General features: G+C 42.7%; 1 protein-coding gene across 1 annotated transcript; it reads right to left on the minus strand.

Moving 5' to 3' along the window:
* Positions 1-14,130: 14,130 nt before the first annotated feature.
* On the minus strand, positions 14,131-14,562 carry LOC107522967 (cytochrome c oxidase subunit 8A, mitochondrial-like). Its single transcript, XM_060193411.1, has one exon. The coding sequence runs from the start codon at positions 14,560-14,562 to the stop codon at positions 14,362-14,364; it is 201 nt and encodes a 66-aa protein (XP_060049394.1). The 3' UTR covers positions 14,131-14,361.
* Positions 14,563-17,540: the final 2,978 nt, after the last annotated feature.

Genomic DNA, 17,540 nt, shown 5'->3' on the forward strand with positions numbered 1-17,540 from the left:
TCAGATCACAAATCAACTGCATGGATTCCCAGTGAGGCAAGTCTTTGCGTCTAGCATCCTCAGCCTTTTCTAGGTCGCTAAGCTGGAATTGGATGATGCCTTTTGCCATTCTCCCCAGGGAGATGTGCTGAGCGACACGACACGCAGCTTTGCTCTCCGTTTCAGAAGCTTCAAAGGCCTCCTGCTGCCTGCAGATGCAAGGTAAGAACCTTTGGGGGGGAAAAAAAAGTTAAATCCTTTGTAGAAAGTGAAAAGTCTGGTGAGGAAAAGATCCGTTCACATAGACCATCCCAAACAAGGAATTGATGTCTGCTCAGAATTAAAAGAAAAAAAAAAAACCTAGAAGATGACAAGAAAGTGAATGCCCTTATAACTGCCTGGTTAGACTTAGGGGGTGCAGGGTCTGGAGAAATAACTCAAAGCTCATTGAACGTGCTTGCTAGCTTGCTGGCTTCCCAGCCCAAAGAAACAGTCCGGTCAGAAAGAGAGTTCACTGAGTGACGCATGTGTCTTACCTCATGTGCAGCCCTGCTTAGAATCCCGGCTCTACAAGGGAGGCCCTGTGGCACCTGCGGGGTCTTCAGTGTTGTGGTTGTCCTTTCTCTGTGTCTCGCTAGCTGAATGAGAATTCAAGGGCATGACCGCCCCAGTCCATTTTTATTTGTAAAATTTTTTAAGATAGAGAGATTAAAGCACTCTTCTACTAGTCATTGAGTCCATCCATCCACCTATCCATCTATCCATCCATTCATCCATGTTTTATTTTTTGTTCTCGGGCGGTATCAAGGATGAAACCCAACACCCCTACCACAGAAGGCATACATCCTACCAGTGAGCCACCTTCCCAGCCCCAGAGAGACAATCTTATTTAAAAGATAATTAAATTTAACTCAGGCCGTTAGAGTTGGGCCCTATCATAATCTGATAAGAGACAGCAGGACCCTCCCTGCTTAGAAGGATGAGCCACTGAAGAAAAAAAGCAAGATGGATGCCATCTGCAAAGGAGAGAGAGAGAGGGGGACAAAGAGAGAGAGAGAGAGAGGTTGAGAGAGAGAGAGACAGAGAGAGACAGAGAGAGAAACCTGAAACATCCTTCCATTTTGCCTCAACAGAAGCTAACCCTGCCTCCATCTTGATTATAGCCTCCGGAACTCTGAAAAATAATTGATTTAGGCTGACCTGGGTATCCATTTTGTGCCACCTTGTCTCAGAAATCCTACTAAGCTAGTACAAAACCCAATTCACAAAGTAAATGACTGATTCAGTGTCAGTAAGGGAACTAAACAAGGTCATACATGTTAAAATCAGTAAGAAAGTATCCAGAGATAATGGTATCATTTGAGATTTTGGAGGTCTGATGACTGAATATGCACTCCAGGTACAATTTCTTCCCACAGCAGTTTGGTAGGAAATGTGTATTTTTAACAAGAGAGAACTTCTTTTTTTTTAATATTTATTTATTTATTTTCTCTTTTGTTGCCTTTTGATTTTTTTTTTTTTGGTTGTTGTAGTTGTTATTGATATAATTGTTGTTGGATAAGACAGAGAGAAATGGAGAGAGAAGGGGAAGACAGAAGGGGGAGAGAAAGATAGACACCTGCAGACCTGCTTCACTGATTATGAAGGGACCTCCCTTGCAGGTGGGGAGCTGGGGACTTGAACCGGGATCTTTACGCCAGTCCTTGCGCTTCGTGCCACATGCGCTCGACCCACTGCGCCACTGCCCGACTCCCGTAAGAAAGCACTTTTCTTTAACTGCTTCTACCAGGCATAGGATCACCTCTCAGTATTTATTCGAATATAGAAAGCCAGTTTATCCTCAATCCAGATGCCTCCAAGGTGTAGCTGCCAGGTGTTAGAACTTGAAATTTGTAGCCCTTATAGATAACAAATAAAGTGAGGCCAGCAAGGTCACTCACCTGAGAGGTTACCTGCTTTGATGTGGATGAAACTCAAGTGTGAGCCTGACCCCCCCACACCACATTAAGGGAAGTTTCAATATTGTGCTTCTATAGTGTCCCCTCTCTCTCTCTCTCTCTCTCTGTTTCTCTCTCTGTCTCTTTTGTCTGAAAAAGTCAACCTGAGCAATGAAGCCCTTGGGCAGGCAGAAAGGAAAAGAAAGAAGGAAAAAATGACATTACAGAAACATGGTTTTCAATTTTATTTATTTATTTACTTTATAGAGACAAATGGAAACTGAGCAGGAAGGGGGAGAGAGACACTTGCTTCACGACTGGCAGAGTTTTCTCGGCCTTGACAAAAACACTTTTTTTTTCACTTGTTATTGGATAGAGACAGAGAGAAATCAAGAGAGAAGGGGGAGATAGAGAGGAAGAGAGACAGAGGGACACCTGCAGATCTGCTTCACTGCCTGTGAAGCGACTCCCCTGCAGGTAGGGAGCCGGGACTCAAACCGGGATCCTAACCAGTCCTTGCACTTTGCGCCACATGCACTTAACCCACTGCGCTACAGCCCGACTCCCAACAAAACCATTTTTAGCAACCCTTTAATACTGAGGAAAAATTAACTTTTACTAAACTGAAGCAAATAGGAAAATGAAATAAAATTATAAATGAATTTTTTTTTTCAAAATGAATCTCACTCATAAACCTAGCATTTTCTTGAACTGCTTTATTTATAGAGGACTGTTTCTCAGAAGTGATTTTTTCCCCCTCAAGGTAAGTAAGGGAAGGGAAAATCAAGACAGTGTTACCCTTCCCTCAGGGTAAATTGTGGAGGGGTCAGCCTCTGCTCAGGATAAGCCATGGAGAAGTCATACTGCCCTTAAGCTCAAATTTGGCAGGATCAACTCCCTTCAGAATAAGACATGGTAGGGTCAACCTCTCCTCAGGACAATCCTTCTCCTCAAGCTAAGATATGGAGGGGTCACACTAAAACAGGACAAGGTCAAGTTCTTCTCAAGATAAGTCATAGAGGGCCCAGCTTTCCTCAGAGGAAGCCTCAGATGGCAAGATTCCCCTTCCCCAGACATGGCAGTGTTAGACATAAAAAACCACTGGGTTTGGCTCTCTCTCTCTCTCTCTCTCTCTCTCTCTCTCTCTCTCTCCCTCCCTCCCTCCCTCCCTCCCTCTCTCTCTCTTTCTTTCTTTCTTTCTTTCTTTCTTTCTTTCTTTCTTCTCAAACGCACCCAGGAAAGATCCTTCTTCCTGTGATTTTTCATTCTGTTTACACCACAGTCAAGTAGAACTTTACCTTCAGGATGAAAGAATCTCAAGGTTTAATTTATTTCTTATGCTACATCTTCAGTCTAGAGGATCTATTCACAGTACATTGGCTATTAAAAGTTCTGCCATGCTCAAGAACCTGGGTTCAAGCCCCCGGTCCCCACCTGCAAGGGGAAAGCTTTGTGAGTGGTGAAGCAGGGTTGCAGGTGTCTCTCTCTGTGTCTCTCCCTTCCTATCACCCCTTTCCCCTCAATTTTTGGCTGTCTCTATCATATATATATATATATATATATATATATACATATATTCTGCCATTAACTCAATTTTTGGCTGTCTCTATCATATATATACATATATTCTGCCATTAACTCAATTTTTGGCTGTCTCTATCATATATATATATATATATATATATATATATACATATATATATATACATATATTCTGCCATTAACTCAATTTTTGGCTGTCTCTATCATATATATATTCTGCCATTAACTTAGCAATAAACACTCTTCACTTAGTTTGCTGCCATCTGCTTCACAATCCCACTGGTTCTTCAAGAGCACCAGTTCCTGTAGAATTGTCCTGGCAAGCTTGGTGGTCCAGGTTGGTCTAGGTAGGTCCCTGGGTAGATGAGACTGACAGGAAAGGTACCTCTTGCTGCCATCTTGAGCTGTGTCTGAAGTGACAACTCACACTGGGGGGCACAGCTGCCATGGCCCCTGGTTCCCTGCCCAACCATTGAGATTTGTGACTCCAGGCCAGCCGGTATAACTGACCTAGGAGAGCAGGCTGTGGCCTCAGCTCCAAGAGCAGGACAGCAGGGGGGACCAGAATTCACTGAACTCTCAGGGGCCTGCGCCTCAAAGTCTGAAGACACTGATGCTGCCTATTCTCCACAGGGATTGAAATCTATTTCCTGTTAAAAAAATTTTTTATAAATATTTATTCCCTTTTGTTGCCCTTGTTTTATTGTTGTCGATGTTGGATAGGACAGAGAGAAATGGAGAGAAGAGGGGAAGACAGAGAGGGGGAGAGAAAGATAGACACCTGCAGACCTGCTTCACCGCCTGTGAAGCGACTCCCCTGCAGGTGGGGAGCCGGGGGCTTGAACCGGGATCCTTAAACCAGTCCTTGCACTTCGCACCACCTTCGCTTAACCCGCTGCGCTACCGCCCGACTCCCTCCTGTTACATTTTCTATAAGGAAATTCTAGATTTCTCCCAGAGAAAATATCCTCCTAGGAAGAAGAGAAGGTACTTTTTAGAGACTGCATTTACAGTTACTAGTAATTGCAATAACTTAGGGAAATGTGAATGGTGCTGGAAGATGCCACCAGTTCATGTTTCTGTATTCACTGTGGCTTCCCCACACAAGATACAGGCTTGTCCATCAGGAGCATGACATGGGTGTCGATTTTACACTGTGCCCTTCACACAGTTGGAACTCTGTCACTTGGCTTCAAGTTGTATTTTTAACCTCAATCAGCCATATTAAAATCTTACAGTAAAAAATCCTTTAACTTCAGGGGGTTTTTTTCTTATTATTTTATTAGGAGAGTTACAGTCGAGTTGTTGACACATGAGTACAATTTCTCATCTCCCTATGATAGGTGTCTGCAAGATACTCTCGCCCCCAACTCTCTCTCCCAAGATCTCCTTTCCCCAGCGTCCTTTGCTTTGGTGCAATACACCACGCCCACTCCACACTTCAGTTTGTGGTTTCCCTTTCTGTCTCTGTTTCTTAAGTCCCATCTGAGGTTAGCCAGTATTCTTCCTCATTTTTTTTTAACCTATGTCACTTCACATGGTCCCTTCAAATTCTGTCCAAGATGATGGAAAGGAAATACCTTCATTTTTAACTGCTGAGTAGTAGTCTGTTGTGTATACATAGAGAGAGAATTCAAGATAGTGCCCCCCCCATGCTAGACAATTTGCTGAGACTTCTACAAAGAGCTTTCGCCTCCCTTCAGAAGTGCCTTCTCTCCTTATGTTTCTAAGTGAATACTGACTCACAGTGGGCAGATTCATTTCTCATTTGAGGTGCAAGTTTAACAGGAGCTTTCTGTCTCAGACACTTCTTCACTGGCAAGACTCTCGGCTTCTGAGAATCCCAGACAGTTCCACAAAACAACCTCTTCTCCACACTCCCCCAACACGGCATCTCCCTCTTTCTTGAGCATTTGAATTAAAGCAGGGCTTCTTCTTTGTTTCCTAGACTCTTGTTTATTTAGTTATTTATTTTTTTGCCACCAGGGTTATCGCCGAGGCTTGGTGCCAATGCTACAAATCCACTGCTCCCAGCAGTCATTTTCCACCCTTTTTTAAAATATATTTTTTTATACTTTTGAGGACAGAGAGAAATTGAGAGAGGAGAGGGAAACAGAGAGGGGTAAGGAGAGAACTTGTAGCTATGCTACACTACTTGTGAAACATCCTCCCTACAGTTGGGAAGTGGGTTGTTCAAACTTGGTGCCTTGCACATGGTTTGATGTACACTTAACCTGGTGAGCCACAAGCTAGTCCCCTTTTTTTTTCATTTTTCATCTGTGATTAATAATGGGCTACCAGACTGTATGATTATAGTGTATGATCCCACACCACACCTACCATCAGATTTCTGTGTCCCTATCTCACACCTCTCAAAGATAACCACCATAGTTCTCACAAGTCTTAGCAATAGGTTGTCTTCTTCTGTTTTTTTATTTGTTTTTGTTGTTTGTTTCTTTGTTTGTCTTTGCAAGTTCATGGGAATCAGATCTCTAGATTGCACATATAAGTGAAACTATATGTTGTCTTTCATCTCTCTACTTATTTTGCTAAGCATAATTACCTCCAGTTCTATCCATTTTGCCCCAAAGGACACATAAATGTCTTGTTTCGTTGTAGAGTAGTCCATGGAGAATACATCTCATAACTTCTTTAGCCAGTCATCAGTTAATGGACATTTAGGCTGCTTCTATTTTGAGGCTATTGTAAATGATGCAGCTATGAGCATAGAGGCACACATGTATGTCCCTTTGAATCAATGTTTGCCTGTAAGGCAGTGCTTCTTAAGCGCCTCCTTTTTCTTCTTTTTATTTAAGAAAGGAGACATTAACAAAACCATATAATAAGAGGAGTACAGTTCCACACAATTCCCATAACCCGATCTCCATATCCATCCCCTCCCCTAATAGCCTTCCCATTCTCTGTCTCTCTGGGAATATGGATCCAGGGTCGTTGTGGGTTGCAGAGGGTGGAAGGTCTGGCTTCTGTAATTGCTTCCCCGCTGAACATGGGTGTTGACAGGTTGATCCATACTCCCAGTCTGCCTCTCTCTTTCCCTAGTGGGATGGGGCTCTGAGGAAGTGGCGCTCCAGTACACATTGATGGGGTTGTCTGTCCAGGGAAGTCTGGTCAGCATCCGGAACCTGGTGGCTGAAAAGAGAGTTAACATACAAAGCCAAACAAATTGTTGAACAATCATGGACCTAAAGACTGGAATAGTGAAGATGAAGTGTTGGGGGTATTCCCTGCAGGCTCTTGTGTACTTCTGCTTTCAGGTATATATTTTTCCCCTAGTTTATGGGCACATGTGAACCTATGCTCTATCTCAGGGGACCTGGACTATATCTAGGTTTGGGGACTTTACTGGGGAGTGGAACACCTGGAATGAAATTAGAAAATACTATGAAAGGAAAGGTCTCTAAATCCTAAAGTCCCTTGGAAGCATACAACTGCTGGTCATCTTTAAGATACTAATTCCCAACACACAAAGTCTATCACTCTTCAAGGAAACAATGAGAATCATTACTTTCTATCCTTTGACTACGTCTTTTTTCATTTGCATTCTTCTTTCCAATAAGGCTCTTCTAAGTTTTTTTTTTTTTTTATAATTTTTTAATATATTTTATTTATTTATTCCCTTTTTGTTGCCCTTGTTGTTTTATTGTTGTAGTTCTTATTGTTGTTGTCATTGTTGGATAGGACAGAGAGAAATGGAGAGAGGAGGGGAAGACAGAGAGGAGGAGAGAGAGATAGACACCTGCAGACCGGCTTTACCGCCTGTGAAGCGACTCCCCTGCAGGTGGGGAGCCGGGGTTCGAACCGGGATCCTTATGCCGGTCCTTGTGCTTTGCGCCACCTGCGCTTAACCCGCTGCGCTACAGCCCGACTCCCTCTTCTAAGTTTTAATAAGGTCTTATTTTACTGCCCTTTGAAATTCACAAGAGCCAGCAAGACAGTCCTGAGAAGGTGCCTGTTTTGCCATGCATGAGATCACTGCACCGGGGGAAGCTTCCATGCTGTCAATCTCTCTCTCTCTCTCCTCTGAATAAAAAGTCAACCTAGAGCAGTGAAACCCTACAAAGACAAACTAAGCACTCAAGTAAGCACTCAAGCACTCAACTAAATAAAAGGCTTTCGTGTATAATAGGTAAAATAACCTCAAGTGTAAATGATACTTCCTGAAAAACTTCCCCAGAATGAAGAACTGACTGCCACAAAAATAAGATGTAACCAGGGCAAGATAGCCATTGTGACTCTGGGAGTCTCAAAACAAAAACAGGATGTCATGGGGGCAACGTGACCCATCTAAATGTAAGAGAGTCCCTTCAGGCATACCTATGCTCCCACCCAAATGACATCTGACCACCCACCCTTCCTGTATACAAACCCCTCCCCTCATTCCCATTCACCCGCCCCCTTTTACCCAAGTATGAAGTGTCCTAGTCTGTACAGAGCAATACCAGTTTGACATCTTGGTCTGCTGGTCCCTCTCAGGCTTTATCTCAATAAACTTGCCTTGGCTTTTGAAGATATCTCTTCTTCTTCTTCTTCTTCTTCTTCTTCTTCTTCTTCTTCTTCTTCTTCTCCTTCTCCTTCTCCTTCTCCTTCTCCTTCTCCTTCTCCTTCTCCTTCTCCTTCTCCTTCTCCTTCTCCTTCCTCCTCCTCCTCCTCCTCTTCCTCCTCTTCCTCCTCCTCCTCCTCTTTCTTCTCCTTCTTCTTCTTCTTCTTCTTCTTCTTCTTCTTCTTCTTCTTCTTCTTCTTCTTCTTCTGCATCTCAACTTCCAACATGTTTTTCTATCTCATATAACCACTTCCTGAGAGACTCCTACTTCATATCATTATCATTTCAATAACCTAAAGTTCTCATGTCTAATATCTCAGAGAAATATCATGTGGGGTGATATTTGGGGGGTATCCTCCCCTTTTGTTCACTAAGGGGCTTGAATGTGCTGCCAAATACCAGGTTCGGAGCTTGCTGCTTGAAGAATCAATTGATTAAGAGGAAAGATTGATGCCAATAAAGCAAGTTTATTCAACTGTGAACAACCTTCAGATGGAAGCCTCACATCTAAGAACAAAATAAACACCATCTTACTCTCTCAGGACAGAGCCTGAGGATTATATAAGGAGAGAAGAAAGAATAGTGGGACTTTGAGAGAAAAAGAAGGGGGGCAGGTGTAGTCACACGGCTGACTGGCTGGCTTTAGTGATTCAACGACTCACCAGAAAACAATCACCAGGTTGGGACAGACTGTTCTTTGCAAAACTTTGAGACACGTTGCTAAGCAACCTCTGTAAGATAGTCTCAAAATTCTCTCCAGTGGGGGTTGGTGTTCTTCCCCATCCATCTGTGACCAGTTCTTAGCTAGGCAACATGCAATGCATGAGAGAGAACATTGTTTCTGATGTAAGCATCAAACAAGGTAAAGGTCATGAGAGAGAATGTGAGCTATCATCAAGAGAACACATGCAGCAACTAATGTCTGCTCACATGCAAAGGTATCTCTCTATGGCACCTGCTCCCATATACCTCCCTTAAATTCCCTGCTATGAAATTCAACGTCTTCCTCTCACTCATCTCCACCCTCACGCAGCTAATGATACCTATTAAGAATTTATATGATGATAAGTTATCAAAATTACATGGTGGTACTAACCTCTAGTTGGTTGTCTCAAAGTGATAGGCCTTAGCTTTAGGAAAGGTTAACAATGGTGGAAAATTCTAGTTCCTGTAAGGTTCTTAGCACCTGTGTTCTCTTTTACATACATATGCACCTATTTCCATTTACTGAAAGCATTCACCAGCTTGTCATGGCTTGTCATAATTCCAACTGGAATCTGGCTTCACCATATGGTCACTATTCTGTGTGATCAAGTATTCTAGGATATAGAGAGGGAAAAAATGACACAGGTTTGTTTAACATGACATGATTCAGATAATTCAAATACAAGAATTCTGTTAAGTGTTCTATGGTTTTCCTTTTAGCCCAGAGATTAAGAAAAACTGAAAACTAAATGACTTGATCAGGATGTCAGTATCGCTAGAGGAGAGAAGAATGACCATCACTCTAAAGCTTGATTTAATAGTCAAATAGGACACAGCTCTAATTTCTAGAAGAGGCAAAATAATAAAGATTCTACACGGGGATTTTATCTATTTAGAAGAAAACAAGCACAGCGCAAGGCTAAAGAAATGGTAAATAGTGTTGTTTTATATTTGGTCTCCACTGAAACATTTAAAGACTAGAACAATACCTACGTAAGGCACCATCTGAGACTGGTATCAGAAGTATCCACCTTACTAAGAGTTTGATGCTTTTCTCAATTTAATGTACTTCTTATCTTCAACACCTAAAGGGATCACACACACACACACACACACACACACACACACACACCTCTTGCCAGACATTGATTTCCAAGTGACTGAACACAGACATATTTTTTTAAAAAACGAGCTAAAGACATAGATGATACACAATGAAGGAATACACCCACAAACATAAGACATTTATCCTGACCATAAACATGCAAATAAAGTTATGATTTATTTGCTTGACCAGAATGTCAATGAGTTCATTTCAGTGATTGTACTAACTGCTGGCAAGAAGACAGTGCAGTAAACATTCTCAGGCATTCCTAGAGAGAAAGGAAGTATATTTCTGGGACCATATTGGCCATCTGCATCAACAGGTTTTAAAGAAGGGGAAGGAATTTTTGACCCAGTCAACTCACTGTTCCGAGTCTAGCACTGAGGCTGGCAGCTGCACACAAGTATACATTCTTCTTTTCTTCTGCTGGGAAAATGTAGCTGGGCTTATAGGATTAAAACAATCTTTCCCTGCCACAATGTTACTAGAGGGAAAAAAAGGATATAATACCCCAGATATTATTTGACTCTGTTTTTTTTTTTTTTGGGGGGGGGGGAGTGTTTTATATAGAAAGGCAGGAATGTAACAGGCTCATGCAAGCCAAGGTCTTAGTACCAGTGGTCACTGATGAGTCATATTGTCAGCAGTTGCTTTATATACTTTATATACTTGAAAGGGCAATTAAGTACCATTTAAAAAAAAACATACATACATGCACACACACACACACACACACAACCATATGATATGATTCACAGGCATTATATAAGGCTATATAAGGTTATATAAGGTTAATACAATAAGAATCTGTCAGATTCCATGATAATCACCTACCTTACAGGCATGGAAACAGAACCCAGAGGAATGCATGCTAACAGAAAAAAAAAAAAAAAGCTGTAACAAATTCTACTTTCTAAACATAGTGATTACTTAAATAACCAACTTCCACTCTACATTCAGTGATAGAATTTCTGGGAGTCGGACAGTAGTGCAGCAGATTAAGCGCATGTGGCGCAAAGCTCAGGACTGGTGTAAGGATCCCGGTTCGAGCCCCCGGCTCCCCACCTGCAGGGGAGTCACTTCACAAGTGGTGATGCAGGTCTGCAGGTGTCTATCTTTCTCTCTGTCTTTCCCTCCTCTCTCCATTTCTCTTGTCCTATCCAACAACGACGACAGCAATAACAACGACAATAATAACCACAACAACGATAAAAGACCAAGGGCAACAAAAAAGTGTAAAAATAAGCCTCCAGGAGCAGTGGATTCATGGTGCAGGCACCAAGCCCCAGCAATTACCCTGGAGGCAAAACAAAACAAAAACAAAAACAAAAAACCTGCTTTTCCTCTGCATAGACTAAAACATAGATTTTAAAAAAAAAAAAAAGCAAGGAGCATTTGCAACCATAAAAAGTTCGGTCTGCTGCCCAAACATAAAGGTAATTTGTGGCAGCTGATGGTGACTAGCTGGCTTAATGGCAGTTTGTCCTGCTTCTATGAATACAGCTATAGTCCAGCAGCAAAACCCTGAGATTACACACCGAAATCATACGGAATAACTATATACACGCACCACAAAGAGCACAGAAGATTTAAAAAGTCCAATTCCAGCCGCCCACCTCTTCACTGCCCAACGGCTAAACAAAGAGAAGCCTAGAGATCATAGCCATAGCACCACCGGCTGTATAGCAATAACCAACACAATAACTGTGTCAACAGAAAAATAGCAGGAGCAAACAAAAATACATGTCGTATCAGCCAGATAGAAATGAAACAGATGGGGAGCCGGGAGGTAGAGCAGCGGGTTAAGCGCAGGTTAAGCGCACGTGACGCAAAGCGCAAGGAAGGCCGGAAGGGTCCCGGTTTGAGCCCCCGGCTCCCCACCTGCAGTGGAGTCACTTCACAGGCGATGAAGCAGGTCTGCAGGTGTCTGTCTTTCTCTCCCCCCTCTCTGTCTTCTCCTCTTCTCTCCATTTCTCTCTATGCTATCCAACAATGATGACATCAACAACAACAACAATAATAACCACAACAATAAAAACACAAGGGCAACAAAAGGGAATAATAAATAAATAATAAATAAATACTTAAAGAAAAAGAAAGAAAGCAAGAAAGAAAGAAAGAAAGAAAGAAAGAAAGAAAGAAAGAAAGGAATGAAACATATGGACTCCAAGAAATTATAGATGCAAAGAGACTATCAGATAAAGACTACCAAGTTGACCCAGAACAATGAAATCCCACCAATGACAAAATAACAATAATACAGGTTGGAGAGATAGCAGTTATTATGCAAAGAGACTCTCATGTCTGGTGTTCTAAAATGCGAGGAGATTCAATTCCTCGTACCACAATAAGCTCTAGATGAGTAGTGCTCTGGTAAAAAAAAATAAAAATAAATGATAATAGCATAGAAATAAAGTTTAGTAGCTGCATAGTATTCCATTGTGTATATATACAGTACTCGGGTGAGACCTTTCCTTTCATAGGATTGTCTAAATCCATTCCAGATTGTTCACTTCCTAGCAAAGTCCCAAAACCTAGATATAGACCAGTTCCCATGAAATAGAGCATACATTCACATATATTCGTAAATTAGGGCAAAATATATACCTGAAAGCAAAAGTACATAATAGTCTGCAGTGAGTCAGTACAAAGTTCATAATGAAATAGTGTCTACTTAGACTTAGATACCCTCCTCACCTACTTCCTATTACACTTCCGTCACTCACTCCAAAGCTAACCTTATCAAAGCAAGGACTGCAAAAGTTGAATAAGGGCAAGAAACTGGCATACTTTAATGATGACTCTTTAGTCACTATAAGGCCACCCCATCATCTGGGGCCCTAGTCGGGGAGTCCTGAGACCCCCAAAAAGACATGATGGGCCTACACCTCGAATAAATCCCTCTCCACAATATTACCAGTCATCTCTATCAGAAACAGCACAATAGACCCTATTCTGGGCCCCCATAGAACCTTGCCCTCAACTTGGATGAACAACATACTCTATAGATGTTCCTCCACCGGAAGAAGATGGGTTCTAAAATTGGGGCAGCTTGAAACGTTCCTACTTCTGACCACAGAATGTGAGCTGGATCTACAGGGATGCAGAGGTCACATAGGCTCTAAGCTGACTATGGGCCCCAGATCACATCAAATCAATGGGGTTTATAGTCAATGATATTTATACCCCTTTCCCATATTTGGGAACTGCTGTCTTCCCTGATCCAGCTTTCTGGTCCTTTTTCCAGCCATGACATCATCTCCCCAGACAATAACTTGGATCCACCTGCATATCAGATTTCAGGCTCAGGGGAAAAAAAGAAAAAGAAAAAAGAAAAAAACTAGTATAGCCACAAGCCTTTTGGAATATAACTAAAATATGCCTACTATCTATCTACAAAGTGGAGGACCCCTCCCCCCCCCCCACTCTTCATCTGCACTATTCCAGCCTTTAGGTTCATGATTGGTCAACAATTTGTTTGGCTTTGTATGTTAACACTCTTTTCAACCACCAGGTTCCAGATGCTAGCATGATGCAGACCAGACTTCCCTGGACAGACAACCCCACCAATGTGTCCTGGAGCTCTGCTTTCCCAGAGCCCTTCCCCACTAGGGAAAGAGAGAGACAGCCTGGGAGTATGGATCAACCTGTCAATGCCCATGTTCAGCGGGGAAGCAATTACAGAAGCCAGACCTTCCACCTTCTGTATCCCACAATGACTTTGAGTTCATACTCCCAGAGGGATAAAGAATAGGAAAGCTATCATGGGATTGGATGGGATACAGAGTTCTGGTGTTGGGAATTGTGTGGAGTTGTACCCTGTTGTTTTCGCCTGGCTGGCTTCACGGGCAGGTAACAGATGATCAGAAACACACGGCTGAGCTGAGAACGCAGTTTAATCTTTACTCATGAGTGGGCAAACAGTCCAACACCTAATCACCACACAATGTGCTTCTCCATCTCTCTCCTCCTGTGGCAGCATCAGGAACTCAGGAGGTACATAGGATACGTGGGCGGGGAGAAGGGAGAAACGGTAAAAAGCAAAGACTAAACCACAATCTCCCGGGGGGGGGGGGGGGAGTGAGACCAAACCAATGTGAAGCATACCAACAGTACCTCTCTTATCCTATAGTTTAGTCAATGTTTCCTTTTTATAAATTAAAAAAAAAAGTTTTAGGGGCCATGAGATAACTCAGTCAGTAGAGCACCCAGGTTTTTAACAATGGTTTCACATGCACTCTGCACCACGTGCGCTTAACCTGCTGCTCTACTGCCTGACTCTCTCCTACTTCTTCTTTTTTTTTTTCTTCAGTTTAAATAGACTTTATTGTTACAGGGGCCGCAAGCAGCTAGGGCAGGGCCTTATTAAGCACCTGATGTGGTCTCAGGATGTCATTACAGAGGTGGAGAGGTCATGATTGCAGAGGTCACTATGACTAAGGTCATGATCCGGTGTTGGACCAGGAATGCAGACGCGATGGGGAGAGGTGGGGGGGGGTCAGATCACAGGGTGAGGGGGAGGGCCGGCCCCTTCACTCCCGACGCTTGTAGTTCTCCAGGTGGGACAGCATCCAGCCCCCAGGCAAGAGGAAACACAGGAAGCAGGAGGTGAGCCCTATGGCTTTGTCCATGATCCCCAGCTGCTCCCGCAGAGGCTTGGAATGCACCTGTGCACGCGGCATGGACACCCTCCAGGCCAGGCCCCTGAGCAGCAGCTGTGTGAACACAGACATGATGACCCCGAGGAGCAGAATGCAGACAGCCGCCAATCCCCACCCAAGGTCGGGGAGTCAACATGGCAGAACTCTCTTACTTCTTAGTAAGAGAGTCTCATAAGTCAGACTCTCCTACTCTTACCACAGCCCTAGCTCGAGAATCTCCCACCACCTGCCAGAATGTCTTCTCTATATTGCTTTCTGCTGCTCATTCAAATCCTGCCTCCTCAGTGATAAGGAGACAAGGTAATGCAGGAGAGAAAACAACATGGCAGGCAGAGGACTTTCTGCAGCAAACAGAAAAAGAAGAGAACTACACAGACTTAGAGATAACATGTTTTGTCCAGCAAATAAAGAGCAAATCCACTCCCCAAGAAACTGTATCACTTTGACATGTTGCACACCGATTGAAGAGTGGGAGCCATCGATCCCATCAATAGGAGTTGTAGATTCAGTTAGGGCAAGGACTTTATTTCCTGCAAACATTTCCAGGACATTAAAGAGAATCTGCCTGCAGTTTGTTTTATGGCATGGCCAAATCCTGACAACACCCACACAATAGTCGGAGTTCCTAATGAAGAGAGGCAGAGCGAGGGAAATTACTGGATTGTCACCATATCATGAAATAGCTAGTGACTGGGAGCTCTTTTTCTGACACCCATGATGTTCATCTCGAGTTATTAACAGTTTTGTTGTCAAACATTACCAGGAATTATAATATATAATAAAACTCTCATTTCCCTGACATTAATAGCACTCTTGGGCTGGTACAAAGCAGCACATGTTTCTTGAGAAAAATTAGAGAAGACTGTGCCTTTTCAGGCTTTTAGAAGCACTTTATAATTCCTTTTTTATTTCACATAAAGATATTATGATTATTTTAAAGCATGCTTTTTTTTATAGCCTACAATAACACCAGGCAGGGGGATAAGATTTTGAAGAGGAACCATGTCTCCTTCTCCCACCCCCTACATTGCCTTTACAAGCCAAACTCCACAGAACACCTGATGATGACAGACAGCTTTTAATAAAAGAGTGACTGCTGCCTCCGAGTGGTGTGCTATTTTCAGAGTTTAAGTTTCATTCCTCTTTTTTTTTTCCCTTTCTGATTTTTTCTTTATTGGGGAATTAATGTTTTACATTCAACAGTAAGTACAATAGTTTGTACATGCATAACATTCCCCAGTTTCCCATATAACAATACAACCCCCACTAGGTCCTCTGTCATCCTTCTTGGATCTGTATTCTCCCCACCCACCCACCCCAGAATCTTTTACTTTGGTGCAATACGCCAATTCCATTTCAGGTTCTACTTGTGTTTTCTTTTCTGATCTTATTTTTCAACTTCGGGCTGAGAGTGAGATCATCCCATATTCATCCTTCTGTTTCTGACTTATTTCACTCAACATGAGTTTCATTCCTCTTAAGCCCTTTGCGTGCAATAGGAGAATTTTGAGACCAGAAACATACTTATTATTATTATTATTATTATTATTATTATTATTAGTCTAAGTTTTCCACTGGAAGTTATAGTTAAGGACTTGAAGACTATATATGGTTGGGGTGAGGGGGGAACATTGGCAACTCAGAATTATCTGTGCTCACTGACTTTGCGAATGAAACCTTTGCTCCGTGGGGAAGCAGGGCTCCCAGTCTCTTGCTCTGTTTCATGCAGGTGACTCTCCCTGACATCTGTGCTGTGACAGCCCTCATGACACCAATCATTACAAACTTTAGGCCACAGGACTTGGCAGAGCTCATCACTCTTGAAGTGTCTCCACAATGAGAAAGCCTCATAACTTAAAAAACAAAACAAGCAAAAAAAACACAGAACCACAATCAGGGCTCGTCAGTTTGCTTGCTTCTGCCCCTACAGTAGTAGCGTTGTTTAGTGTGTCAAACAGGAATATTTAGATAATGGCCTGGGGGTTGACTTAAGTAAGTGACACTGAAAGCCCTAGTTCTGCCGAGCACCATAGACTTATGGGAAATTACCCTCTTGCTGTACCATTTCCTCTCATCTGTCCCATTGTAGTTGGTACTGTGGATCGGGGACTATATGATGGAGGGAAAGAGCTTTGATTTTTGTTGTTGTTGTTGTTGGATAGGACAGAGAGAAATGGAGAGAGGAGGGGAAGACAGGGGGAGAGAATGATAGATATCTGCAGACCTGCTTCACCGCTTGTGAAACGATTCCCCCGCAGGTGGGAAGTCGGGGGCTCGAACAGGGATCCTTTCACCGGTCCTTGAGCTTTGCGCCATGTGCGCTTAACTCGCTGCGCTACCGCCCGACTCCCTGAGCTACGATTTTTCTTCCCTACTTTTTGTCAACCGAAATCTCCTCATAACTATTTTGACAAACCAAACTCTCTCCAGACTGTCGCTTGTGATAAAATTGTAATGTTCCTGCAGCATTGACTCTGCAATAACCCACTGAGATAGTGTGCACGTGACAGCACAGTAAAATAAACAAAAGAAGACAAGTAAATAATAAGAGCAACTTATTCTTTGAGGAAAACAGAAAGTGTAGGGGCCTGGCGTTGGCATACCCGGTTAAGCACACATATTACCAAGCATAAGGACCTGGGTTCGAGCCCCCGACACTTCACATGCAGGGGATCCACTTCACACACAGTGAAGCAGGTCTACAGGTGTCTGTCTTTCTCTCCCTCTCTCTGTCTTCCCATCCTCTCTCAATTTCTCTCTGTCCTAACTAGTAAAAATTAGGTGGGGAAATGGATGACAGGAGTCATGGGTTCATAGTGCCAGCACTGAGCCCCAGAGATAACCCTGGTGGTAATAAAATTAATGAATGAATTAATTTAATTTAATTAAAATACTAATCCTATGGTCTTGTTTATTATTATTAAATTAATAAAAATAATAAAAAGTAAAGTGTGTAAATGCACACATATAAGCCATAGAATTAACTGATAGCTGAGAACTTTGGGGAGAACTGGAAAACAGACTTATCCAAAGACATAAAGATCCGCCGT

The sequence above is a fragment of the Erinaceus europaeus genome, chromosome 7, assembly GCF_950295315.1.
Source record: "Erinaceus europaeus chromosome 7, mEriEur2.1, whole genome shotgun sequence".
NCBI lineage: Eukaryota > Metazoa > Chordata > Mammalia > Eulipotyphla > Erinaceidae > Erinaceus > Erinaceus europaeus.